At 38.0% G+C, this 13,731-nt stretch overlaps 1 protein-coding gene and 1 pseudogene across 1 annotated transcript; one reads left to right on the forward strand and one right to left on the reverse strand.

Moving 5' to 3' along the window:
• Positions 1 to 429: 429 nt before the first annotated feature.
• LOC132654848 (tripartite motif-containing protein 43-like) lies at positions 430 to 5,466 on the reverse strand. The gene is made up of 6 exons (XM_060386131.1): positions 5,056 to 5,466; positions 4,424 to 4,519; positions 3,639 to 3,866; positions 2,808 to 2,830; positions 2,018 to 2,115; positions 430 to 911 (listed from the first exon to the last, which is right to left on the reverse strand). Exons 1-6 carry the CDS (start codon positions 5,464 to 5,466, stop codon positions 430 to 432), a joined length of 1,338 nt encoding a protein of 445 aa, XP_060242114.1.
• A 6,811-nt stretch (positions 5,467 to 12,277) lies between these two features.
• Positions 12,278 to 12,840, forward strand: LOC132654849 (small ribosomal subunit protein uS4-like; annotated as a pseudogene).
• Positions 12,841 to 13,731: the final 891 nt, after the last annotated feature.

Genomic DNA, 13,731 nt, shown 5'->3' on the forward strand with positions numbered 1-13,731 from the left:
CCAGCACAGCTAACACTACATTAAAAAAAAAAAATCTGTCTCAAAACCCAAAATATCATGTGTCAAGTTAAAACAAAATTAGCCAGTAAATACATACCTGTGCTTGAAACAATTAAGATAGAATCCCACATCTAAATAATATTTTTATAATGCTAAAACCAACCGAGGGTCCTGAGCATTCTTAAAAATGGCTTTAATTCTGAACTTGAATATCGCTGCTAATTGATAATTCTGAAATGTATGCAGAGATTAATAAACAAACAATGAAACAAGAGAAACCTACTTAAAAAAGGTGAGGACCACAAATTAAAAGGAAGCATAGTCAGCCATATTTAATAGTATTTTATTATATAACTGCAAAAAGAAAAGTGATAACCATACAGAAGGAAATACTTAAACAGCACTAAAGTCCTGGATTACAGCTTTCTATTATATTGTGCCACCAAAGGAGAAGAAAGGCCTGACACGGTAATTGAAGGTGCCAGGAGGGTAACTGTATATGAGGGAACTCTTGGCTACATCCAGGAAACTCACACATCCACCCTCACAATCAAGGAGCACACCAACCTGGCCCACTGGCTTCCCTATATAGTGATGAATTACTGGGCAGGTGGTGACGAGACTGTACTGATTACCCTCCTTCACACACACAAGGAGAAATGCACCCTCAGGTTCAGTCTGTTGGCAGCCATCTTTACAGACTCCTACAGCCCAGTCCAATGGCTCTACTAAATTCAGCTCCCAGTAATATTTCCCAGAGGTGAAGCTCTGTGATCCCCAGGTAGCAAAATACTGTCCAGCAGATTCCAAAATTGTCTCCTGATGGCCAGGTCTAAAGCAGACTCTTCTTACAACATCAAATGGGGTCATCTTGTCACGAGCTAAGATTGCATTTCCAAATGAAATGTACACTGTGGAAAGAGGCAACATTTTAATTAAAATGAGCATTTTAATTTCTCAGGTCAGAGAGGTACCTGGAGATTGCCTTAATTATAAAAGAGAAGGCTAAGCCTAGAGGGTTAAATGTGGCTCAAACACTTCAAAGTCAAGAAATTCCAAAAGAAACAGAATGGGATCCTCATGAAAAATAGAGGAGAAAGCTTCATCCTACTTCTGTCAGGTGAATTTTAATTACACCTGGCAAAAGGAAGATGCATGCATTGCCTTTGGTCTTCATCATGGTTTGGACCATGATGAAGCCTGTCATCATGGTCGCCAATAAAAACCAATTTGTAAGAGAGGGGCAATGATAATCATATCTTAATTTGCATGTAAGAACTCATGTTTATTCTCAAGGAAAGGCTAAATATGCATTAAAAGGGGTTTGCTGGTTGTAACTGTCTGCCTTTATCCAATTGGCTTCTCTGATACTCTTTCCCTGTGAGGGTATAATTCACATTTAGATGTAACAGCGAAATTTAGACACTGTCTCATGTCCTTCAAATTTGTTTTATTTTTATTGCTCATGATATAAACCATTGTGTATATAGTTATTTTATGTTTATTTACTTAGTTTATTTTTGATACAGTCTTGGTATATAGTTTTGACTGGCCTGGAACTCACTGTATTGATCAGTCTAGCCTCAGACTCATGGGCAATCCTCATGCCTCAACATGTATGTACTGTTGGGGTTACAAGTGTCTAGCACTAAAATTTGGGTATTTTTAATCTAAGAAGTTCATGTACTTTATAAATTCAACTGTTAAAACGTTTAAGGAAAGAAAATCGAATATCTCTATCACTGGGTACATTTAACATGAGTTAGATTGTCTTTGATTAATTTATCCTTCCTTATGTCTCAAGGAACAAATGATACTATATTTTCATCCTGGGACACATATAACACTGTATGCATGTTCATCCATGATTTTTTAAATGACCATGTGAATAAACATGATTAGAAATGAGACTTACATTGACATATCTTTCACTGGAGATTAAAAGAAAATCATGTATGTTAAGGTTATCTCATTGTTGAAGGGCACCTCTGGTCATTTCAGCAGTGCTGACACTTACCTTGAAAACACTTGCACCTCTCAATCAGTCCAGTGATGGGCAAGGCACTGAGCTCTGGTTTCATCACCTGGGGCATGCACAGCTGCACTGACTCACTCCTGCAAGGAGAGGAAGACCTTGGTCTGCCTGGTGCTAAAGACACCATCACAGTGATGAGGAGAAATGCTCACTCCAAGTTCAGACAGTGACTCAGGAGTTAAATCCCTTCCCACACAAGCCTAACAACTTGAGTCAAGTCCCTGGAACCCATGGTGGAAAGAAAGGACTGACTCCTGAAAGTTGTTCTCTGACGTCTACACGTGTACAATGGCATACATGCATGTGTGCACACACATAATTAAAACAAATCAAATTAGTACAAGTAAACAGTTGACAGAAAAACTTTCACAAAAGCATTTTCTGATATCACAGTGACCCAAAGATCAGGAGACAGGGTAGTTTCCTCCTAGATACTTTTTGGAGCCCTTCCTGCTACCAATTTTTTGTCAATGTGTTCTGCTATTTCTTCTACTACTAGAAAATGCTGCTGGTGGACCGCAAAGTTTATGATTTCAAAAGTAGATATTTTATCACCAAGTCCTCTTGCATACACTGATTCACTATTAAGTAGTAAGTAAAGGCACTTTCTGGTAAAGAAGAACAGATATCATATACACGAAACCAATCTCAAGCATCATACACAAGCAATTGATTATTCCTGTCTAAAGTATATTTTTAGATTGCTAAGGAAGCTTGGTCAATTTTATAGCATGCTTTAAGGATCCTGGCTTGCACTGATGACTATACTCACCTTCTGAACATGTCTTCCAAATCCTGCAAATACAACAAGAATAGTTTAGATTTCTGAAGAAATGACAAATAATGTTTATATATGAAATTCATAAAAATGTTAGTCATCATCACACATATTGATCATTCAAATTTATTTTCATATCTTAAGATAATACCAACCAAGCAAATGAGCAGAAGAGAATTCTTGATGAAATCAGACGATGAGGGCAATAATTAAGAAGAACATGCATACATAGTGAAGGTACATTGCTTTACACCCACAGCTGTCTACAAATGGGACTTTTTTTGAGCCTGTCTACAATTCACAGGCATGCTTTTACTAAGACTACTTTAAAACTATGACCTCACCCCTGAATGACACCTCATGTCTATAATCGAGAATTTTGTGTTTTGAGACCTCAGGATTACTTTGAGTTTCAGGCCATCATTCACCACCAAAAAGGTCCATACATTGAAGCTTCATCTTCCAAAGAACACACTAAATTACATTTTGTAAAGAGAAGACAATAAGTATAAATTTCTTTAAAACTGTGGATAATTTTCAAGTAGAGGCAAAAAAGAATGAATGTTTGGTAACAGTAATAACTGAATTAGGGATTTCAGATAAGCAAGCTACATAAGCAAAAAATGAGGAGATAGTCAATGGGGAATTCACTGACACAGGGTCAAAAGCTTGCTCTTTTAAGGTTATGACAGAACATAGTGTCTCCAGATTATCCCTAATATCCGCTGACAATAAGTGCATGGACTGTGGACAGCTATCTTAGATGTAACAGTCCCAGTGTGGGCCTCAGATAACAAAGCCCTTTCAGCACTCCTCCATGCTCACCTGGAGCAGCACCACATATGGCTGCTGGGACATTGTCATCAGCTCCTGATACATTTGTATTAGTTGATTCCTTTTTCGGACCATCAAGGCTTTGCTTTCCCAGAGTTTCTTTAAAAGAGCTTGGCCTTCATTTTCCATACACTCTATATGTTGCTTTTCTTCATAGAGGACTGGATGTACTTTCCTATACTCCGTCCTGATCATTTCTTTCCGAAGAGTCACATAATCCTAAAGGAAAAGGGATAAGCTAGGTCACATTTATAGAGTATTTTATCCTCTCCACTGACTCATTCTATGTTTAAAGTCAACTAGTGGGATCCTGTCAGTGTGCTGCACACACTGATTTTCTGTCCCAACTTTTCATAACTGTGAATTATTTTCTTTTATTCATTTATTCTTTATTAATAGCACAAACAAACCCATCATTTTCTCTAGGCATTTTCAGCAATTTAAGGAGATCTGAGTTAATGAAGAAAAGGTATTCATTGCTAATACACATGTTTACTCAAAGAAGAACCTCTGCAGGTATTAGTTAATCATCATGGGGCAGTCATAGGATCAAATGCAATGTGATGAACCGTCAGCAAATCACTCATTAAATGTTTCTGCCATAGCCAGGCCATGCTGTCTGAGTGCAACAATGTATATTACACTCAGAATTAGAGGCCTGCAGAAAAGGTTCTCCTAGTATCAACACCCATGCCTTATTCCCAACTTGTGAATGAGCAGATTTGAGAGATAGTTAGTTGCCTCAAGCTGATTTTCAGCATCAGACCCATACCCACCAACCACTGAGTTGGCATTCTCTTCTCTGCTTCTAAATTCTCTTGATTTTTTTGGATCTTCTCCCATAAAGATGCCATTTGCTTTAGAAGTTTCTCCTGTAAACAAGAATAAACACAGTCATAGTCCTGATGGACAGACAATAGAAATCAATAATTACTTTAGGAAAAGTTGAAGAATCACCATGTTTTTACTTTCTGACTTTGATAACTGAGTTGTAGATTTCAGACTGTAGAAGTACAAAATACAAAATAACTTTTTGCTCAAGTAACATGATTAGTAAGCCTGATTGAAGTAATTTGGATCTGACTGGGATTTCCAAATGGTTCTCTCCAGGTAATTCCAAAATTCTTTCAGTAATTTCTCTCCAGTGACATACAACTTTTAAAGATGTACACTTACTATTTTACTTCCCACTGACATCAGCAAACTATATTTCAAAACTGGAAATTATAGTACACTAATGGATTTCCCAAGGGATGCTTCCATTTATAGTCACCCTTACTCCATTAGCTGTTTTTAAAATGCTATCGTTCAGAATGCAATGGGTTCCTTATAATCTTGACATGGATCTTCCTGTGTTCTCTAAGCTTCCTTTCTCCACCTTTCAAGTTCTCTCAGAAACATTACTTACCATTTGCCCCTCAGAAGCTGCTTCAATAGGACAGTGTCTGTGACCTTTATGCTCCTGGGATTCAGAGCACAATTGACAGAGAAGGACCCTGTTCTTCTCACAAAAGATCCTCTTTGCCTCCTTGTGGGTCACACACTTTTGCTCCTCAGAGCTCAGGTACTTCATGAGGCTGTCCTGTCTGGCAATGGACACCAGCTTCTTCAGAACAATGTTGGTTCTGAAATCCTTCTGGTGGGATGGATCCTTACACATGGGACAGTGGACAGGAACTTGCAGGTCTTTCCAGGAAAGGCAGAGGCAGGCCCGACAGAAGCTATAGCCACAGCTCACGGTGACTGGGTCTGTTAACCAGCCAAAGCAGATGGGGCAGGTGAGCTCTTTCTGGAAGGCCTGTGAGATGCCTGACTCCATTTTCCTGAGGAAAGAAGCAGAATTACTCTTATTGGGTCCAAGAGAAACAAGAGCCTGCACAAAATCTGATCAAGTTGAGATTCAATTCTGTCTATGGCAAAACAGCCTTCATTTTTTGTATGACCAAGAAGAAAACTAAGCATAGGGTTGTGAGTTTGCCCTTTCCTGTTACAGTTTTTCTAATAGAAACACAGAGTGAGTTCATGATCTTCTGTGTCTTCCCATCTACATTTCTTCTAGAGGCTTCAGCTTAATTTAGTACCTTAGTTCAAGGCCAAAGGCATCTTTGATGTGATAGAAAAAAATACAGTGTAAAGTTGTCAAAGTCCTTCAACTCCAGAGGCTGGCCTTTCATCGCAGACATAAAACACCTCCTTCTTGTCTATCCAATAAAATACATCCTACTTCACACCTTCTTCATTAAATGCTTTTGTTTGATATCTGACATTAAGTTTCCAGTGATCCACCTTTTGATACATTGTAAGCAGTAATAGTTACTTCTCTTAATTCTGATACAAAATACTAACAAGAATAATACTTTATGTTGGCTCATAACTCAAGGGTATTGGCAATCTGCTATAGAAAAAAAAACAAACACACAAAAAAAATGGTGGCAGGAGTTGAAAGCATCTGTTCTCTTGGCATCTGATATAAGGAAGCAGGAAGGAAGGAATGTTTGCTGCTCTGCTCCTCTTTCTCTTTTTCTTCAGTTTGGGACACCAAGCCATGGAATTGTGCAATGATCTCAGTAGAATTTATGCTGGATCTCACCACCTGATATAAATCTAACCCAATAATCAATAGTGGACTTGTGCAGTCATTTTCATATCAATCCTAAATAACATCAATTGAATACTAGGAAAATTCTTCATGGTGACCTCTTTGATTTCCAAAGACACAACTCCTGCATTGAATTTATGGAAGGAAATCCTGAGGCATAAATGATGCTCACATGACTATTTGAGACTTACCTGTCCAACCAACAAGTGCTCATTTTTCATCTCTTTTACATTTTACAGAGAGAAATAATCTTGCTTGGATTAATTCCAGTTGTTTATCTTTTTTACAGATTTATCTATTTACTTATTTCTTTGTTTGTTTGTTTGTTTATACAGTATTCTGCTTGCATGTATGCCTGAATGCCAGAAGAGGGCATCAGAACTCATTATAGACGGTTGTGAGCCACCATGTGGTTGCTGGGAATTGAATTCAGAACTGTTGGAAAAATAGCCAGTGGTCTTATCCTCTGAGCCATCTCTTCAAGCCTGATTAATGCAAATTTTGTGAAAATAACTTAAGTTTCTGAGATTTGACACAGATGTAGTCAAATGGCTTTAGAGTTGGTCCAGAGTAACTAAAAATGTAGGACTAACACTCATTGTCAATGATTAGTTTAGCAAAAAGATTGTGGCTTTGATGTTGCCTTTCTTAACTTCTCTGATGGTCATGTTTTCCACACAGGTAATTTATACTATATTAGAAACCTCACTCCATAATGCTTTGGAAGTACACAGAGATAATTAAAATCAAACAGAGAAATTGACGATTGCATCAGACTTTAACCTGAAAGTACTATTATAAATGGAATGGTGTGATTGGTGCTGTCTTTAATTGCATGTAGCCTTCCAACCCAATACAAAACTCTGTCAGGAATAACCAAATCTCCAACATGGTAGATTATCAAGCAGCTCTTAATTGCATTGAATCTTAAGATTCAATTCAATTCACATCAAAATTCCATCACAATTATTTACAGACCTTGAAAAGACAATTCTGAACTTCATATAGAAAAAAAATGATATCTAAAATAATCCTGTATAATAAAAGAACTTGTGAATCTATCACCATCCCTCATTTCAAGCTGTGCTACACATCAATAGTAATAAAAATCATATGGTATTGGCATAAAAACAGACAAGTTGATCAATGGAATCTAATCAAAGACCCAGAAATAAACTACACACCTACAGTCACCCGAGTTTGTATGAAGAAGCCAAAACCATACAGTGGGGAAAAGAAAACATCTTCAACAAATTGTGCTGGTCTAACTGCATGTCTGCATGCACAAGACTGAGAATACATCCATATGTATCACCCTGCACAAAACTCAAGTCCAGGTAGATCTAAGATCTCAATATAAAACCAGATACACAAGATCTAATAGAAGTTAGAGTGGGAAATAGCCTTGAACTTATTAGAACAGGAGACCACATCCTGAACAGACAGAATAATATCTCAGGGACAAAGATCAACAATGCAAAAATGGGGCCTCATGAAAATTGGAAAACTTCTCCAAGGCAAAGGACACTGTCAATAGGACAAATTAGCAGCCTTCAGAGTGGGAAAAGATCTTTACCAACCTTCCATCTGACAGGTGACTAATATCCAAAATATATGAAGAACAAGAAATTAAACACCAAAAAACCAAAATAACCCAATTAAAAATGGGGTACAGCACTACAGAGAGATATCTCAGCAGAGGAATATTTAATGGTTGAGAAGCAATTAAAGAAATGTTCTATGTTTTTAGCCATCAGGAAAATGCAAATCAAAACAACTCTGAGATTCCATGTAACACCTGTCAGAAAAATCAAGTGACAGCACATGATGGTGAGAATGTGGAGAAAGGGGAGCTCTCTTCCATTGCTGGTGGGAATGAAAATTTTTACGACTATAGAAATCAATCTGGATGTTTCTCAGAAAACTGAGAACAGATCTTACTCAACACACAGCAATTCCACTCCTGGGCATATACACAAAACATGCTTGACCATACCACAAGGAGACTGCTCAAATATGTTCATAGCACGTTTATTCATAATTGCCAACAAATAGAAACAACATACTGTGTACCTCTACACTGTTCCTAAATATCTCTAAGTTCTGGTATATTTTCAAACAATTGAGAGCATTTAATTGTTATATATTATTGTATATCCATTATTTATAGGTGATAGTATACATACAAAATCGAATGTTCTTAAAATATTTTAGAACTTAGATGATACAAAAAATTGAAAAGTATCCTGTGACTGTCTCTCAGTATAACAATACATCAGGTCAAATAAAGTGTAGAGAATGATAAATGTGAAATTATCAATAACTTTAACCCACATTATATCAGATAACTAAATGTGGACAGAGTCATTTTTATGTTAAATAGCAAAATATCTCTTCTCAGCAGAAACTTCAGTTCTACAATTAATTGAAAATAAGAAAACATCAAAGATTTTTCTCTGGTAAATTATTCACTCACCCAGTGAATTTTTTCTGGCTTCAGCAATATTTAGTAGAGATGCAGTAATCTTCGAAAGAATTTTCTCTGGCCTCAGGAGTGTTTGGTAGAGATGCAGTGATGTAGCTCAACTCTGGAGTCAGATCCTCAATGTGTGGAGGGGATAGATCTAACAGGGTATGGAGCCAGAATGTTTGGAAACACACTCTGTGGAGTCTGGAGAAGAATGAACCGGGTTAGGCTCTGGAATCTCCTTTTATGGAGGCTGTGATGACCATGCCCACTTCCTCCCCTGGTTGGTTTTACTAATGCTTCCAATAGGTAAGCTCCAGTGGATTAAATCAACCCTCTTTCCAATCTCCACAAGCAAATCTCCATAAGGTTTCCTGAGTCATTGTTTAGCTGGGTGGAAGCTCACACCTTTAATCCCAGAGTCATAGGAACTGTACTACTGAAGCAGAAAGATTTTTTTTTCATTCCAGGCAGCCTAAAATATAGAGTAAGAACTTTGCTTTTTTAAGAAAGTAATTTTACAATATTTTGCTGTACCTAAATATTTCATGTGCTTACATTTTGCTTTTGTTCATGCAACAGATGATGATGTCATTAACTTCTGATTCTAGCAAATACCAAAGACTACTTTCTCCAAACATCTTCATTCTCTACTCACTCAACTTTATTTTCAAAAATGGAGAGAAAGAAAGAAAGAAAGAAAGAAAGCCATAAATCTCATTCTATTTACTATTGACTCTGTAGAGTAACATTGGAATTCAAGGTTTTCTAGGTCCCCAGCTGTTTAGAGTTCATGTTGACCAGACAGAGAATTCTGTGATAGTGCTGTAGATATGCAATAGTTAAGAACCTTCCACATCTCAGTCATTAAATTTTGCCCATGGGTGCTGAGTTTGTATTTTTAGTATTTTTAGCTGAAATAAAATTGCATCACTTTCCCCTTCTCTTCCCTTCTTACAGATCCTTTAAATCATCAGCCACAGAAGGTTTGGCTAGGGTCTTAGGTGGATCCTCACACCTCCAAAGATCTGGGTTGGGTGGGTCTTACTACTTGAAATAATTCAATCAAGAAAAATCTCTCTAAAGAAAAATTCCAGCTGGGCTGGTGTGGTGGAACATGCTTATAATCCTAGCACTCAGGGAGGCAGAGACAGGTGGATCTCTGAGTTCAAGGCCAGCCTGGTGTCCAAAGTGAGTCCAAGCCAAAAACGACCAGATAAAAACACCATGTCTGAAAAAAAAAGAAAAGAAAGAGAGAGGGAGAAAGAAAGAAAGAGAGAAAGAAAGAGAGAGAGAGAAAGAAAGAGAGAGAGAGAGAAAAAAGAAAGAAAGAAAGAAAGAAAGAAAGAAAGAAAGAAAGAAAGAAAGAAAGAAAGAAAGAGAAAGGTAGATTCCAGCCTTGTGGGTTTTAGTTAACTCCACATGCAATCAAGTTGACAAGCAAGAGTAGCCATCACAAGGGCTGACCACTTTGTGCTAGGTTATCAGTTAGGGAGCTCATCCCTCATAGGGGCTAATTCTTCGTCTAGGGGTGGGACTTTTTCAAAAATTTCCACTACCACATCAATATGTCCATTGTTCTAGTCTTGTTTATGCAGCCATTTCTAGAAGTGACACTTTCACAGCAGACTTCCTGGTATTCTGGCTCTTCCTAGCTTTCTCACCCTCTTCCACAATGTTTATGAAGCCAATCATGCAGGGGTTAGGATATAGGTTTATCTGTTGGGGCTGGGAGCCCCAACCATGATCTGTTGGTTTTTGCAGTCTGTCCAGCTGTGATATTCATTGAGTGTCTCTTCAATGTACTTGTAAATAAGCATTACTAGGCTTTTTGTTTGTTTTTACTACACTTGCAATCTACTGTTTTGTTTACTTTTATAGTTAATCAAATCAATGCTAAATTAATGTTGTTTCAAAAATTATGAGATCAAAAGACAACTAGCAGGAAAAGAGTGTTTAGGACTATTTTATGTTACTTGCCAGTTTTTCACATTGAGATATGCTTAGTATTTAGAGAACTCAAGGAACCATATGAGTATGTTGAGACAGATTCCAACAAGTGTGTACTAATGATGAGAAAGAGGTTAAAATTACATGTAACTCATCCCTTAAATCCTCTACTAAGATTCCAACAAGTGTGTACTAATGAAGAGAAAGATGTTCACTTAGAATGATAGCCAAATCCTGGAACAAATGTCTCAACCTTAGTTGAATAGGTTACTAGAAACCATTTAGCTTGTGCCTTAGAGAATCTTCAGGTGGCGGGGGAGGTTCATTTAAACAAAGGTGTGGCAAAGTTTTAGGGTGGATCCTCAGACTGTAAATTATCTGGATTTAGGTGGGTCTCCCTGCTTCCAATCATTCAATAAATATATATATATATATGTATATATCTGAGGCTAAATTTACCAGGCTCTTGCATTTTAGTTAATTGCAGATGTAATCAAGTTGACAAGCAAGAATAACCATCCCAAGGGCTGAACACTTTGTATTGGGTGATCACTTAGAAAGCTCATCCCTGAGAGAGGCTAATTTCTTGGTCTAGTAGTGAGTCCCTTCCAAAATTCTCCCTTCTACATCAACACATTCATTATTTTGTTCTTGTTTATGCAACCATTTTAAGACAGACTGTTTCACATCACACTTCCCTGTATTTTGCCTCTCAGAATTTCTTTGCCCCACCATCCACACTATTTGTGTAGCCACAGAGGCTGTATCTATGGAATATAGATATCTGTTGGGGTCGGGAATCACCATGATCTGTACTTTTTCCCTTGTAACCAGATGTGATTTGCAGTGAAGGTCTCCATTTGTTGTAAAGAGAGTCTTGTCTGATGAGAGGTAGTAGCTCATATAGATCCCATGGGTATATATTCAAATATTTTGTCACTCTTGACTCTCTTTCAGATCCTAGGCCCAGGTTACACTTTACCAATTTGAACAGACACAAGAGACTGGAAATTTGGCCAGTTTGGTGTATGGGAGATTTACAAGAAAAAATGCGAGAATCATTTTGAGGTACATCAGTGTTCTTCTTTTCCAGTAGTTGTTATCCAGGAGAGTTTTATCCACCTGGATGATCTGTACATTGCTTGACAAGACAACTGGGACTTCTAGGATGTAATGACTGTTGTCACCCTGTGCTGTTCTTTACTCTGTCTTTACCGTTCTTTTCTCTGGTAGAGAAATAAGCATAATAGCTAGTTCCAAGTCCAGGTGGTCTCACTTACTATGGCATGCATGTTGGTGGTGGTCAATGCTGGTGAATAAGCATTTACAGAAGCATTATCCTACCCTGGCTTTCTACTCCCCGCTGAGAAAAGTCTTGAGGGGAAGCACCCAACACTGTTCTGAAAACTCAGGGTAGAAACACCCGAGCTAACTGTAACTGCATATTCTTGGTTCCTGTTAAATTGATTTCTTGTTTTATGCTGAGGTTGCCAACTAGGATAGAGTTTGTGTGTGCATGCACACATGTGTGTGTTCCTCATCTTTAAAATCTCCCTGCACCTCTCTTTCTCACAGGCATCAGTTCATAGAATCAGCAGGCCTAGAGAAGTCAGCATGCTGGTTACCATAATTTGGGTTTGTCACAAAAACTATGTGACCCCACAAAGCCCCTTTGAGAAATCATTCTCAAACAAGAACTGATGTTGATCAGAGTAGAGCTCCACAAAAAACACGAGGTGTAGTGTGTCAAGTTTACATTGGGCAAGATTCGCAAGGCTGCCTGGGAATTGTTGACACTGGACAAAAAGGACCCCCAGAGTATCTTTTTGAAGGCAATGTTCTACTGGGCAACTTGTTCAAATTGAAGTGTTGAATGAGGGAAAGATGAAGCTGGATTATACCCTATGCCTGAAGGCTGAGGATTTCTTGGACAGGCAGCTGCAGAATGAGGTCTTTAATTTGAACCTGGCCAAATCCATTCACCATGCCTGTGTACTGATCCGCAAGCATATCAGGATCTGCAATAAGGTGGTGAATATTCTGTGCTTCATTGTCCATCTGGACTCCCAGAAGCACATGGACATCTCCTCCTTTCTCATCCAGGCTAAGTGAAGAGGAAGAATGCCAAGAAAGACCAGGGTGGTGCTGGAGCTGGTGATGATGAGGAAGATGATTAAATCAATACCTTCCTGGACTTGAGGACTGAATGTAGGTTTCCAGTTGACTAATAAAACAGAATTGATACTTGGAAAAATTCTTCCTCTAATATGCACTTGGGGTTGCTCTGTGAGAAGTGTTTTCCTTTAGGCAATCTCTTGCAAGTGTACGAGCTTGTAAAAATGTGATAAATTTTTCAATTCTGTGTTCAATTTTTGTTATTTTAATTTTCTTACAAATTATTTTAGATTGGAGGGTCTAATGTACAAAAAAAAAAAACAAAAAGAAAAACAAAAGAGGAAAGTGTGACCATCATATTGTACTCACAAACACTTTTCTTAGCAGTGACAATGAGTATGAGTATTGGTATTTTAGGGACACAGGACCACCAGCTATAGCCAATTAAATGCAAATTTGTCAAACACTGAAAGTTTAAGTTGTCTGGACAAAATTTGCCTCAATCAAATCAAAATGAGTTTTAGTGTAGATATTTAAAGAGATGGGCACCTGTTGGTTGGATAGCCAAGTCTTGTACAATCATGGGAGCTTCCCTTATGACTCAAGGTTTCCTCCCATAACACAGGAGGGTTTCCCTACTGTTCATCATGATGGAATTTAGATAGACATAGAAACTTCTGGACAAGTCTGTGAAGAATTAGTGCCAATCCATTCACTTTAGTTGGAAAGAGCCACCCTAATTGGTAATAAGATTTATTTATCCCTTCTATGGATTAGAGTCTCAAAATGAAGAATAGGGGAAAGTGGAGCTGAGCAGGAAGCTTTCCTAGAGTTCCTGCTTCCTAATGCTTTGGGGATGCCATTAAAACAGCTGCCTTGGGATCCTGCCACCATTTTTTCCCACCTTGATGGACAATATCCTTGAATTGTGAGCCCCAATACGTTCCTGTTCA

Source organism: Meriones unguiculatus, chromosome 6 (assembly GCF_030254825.1).
Source record: "Meriones unguiculatus strain TT.TT164.6M chromosome 6, Bangor_MerUng_6.1, whole genome shotgun sequence".
Classification (NCBI taxonomy): domain Eukaryota; kingdom Metazoa; phylum Chordata; class Mammalia; order Rodentia; family Muridae; genus Meriones; species Meriones unguiculatus.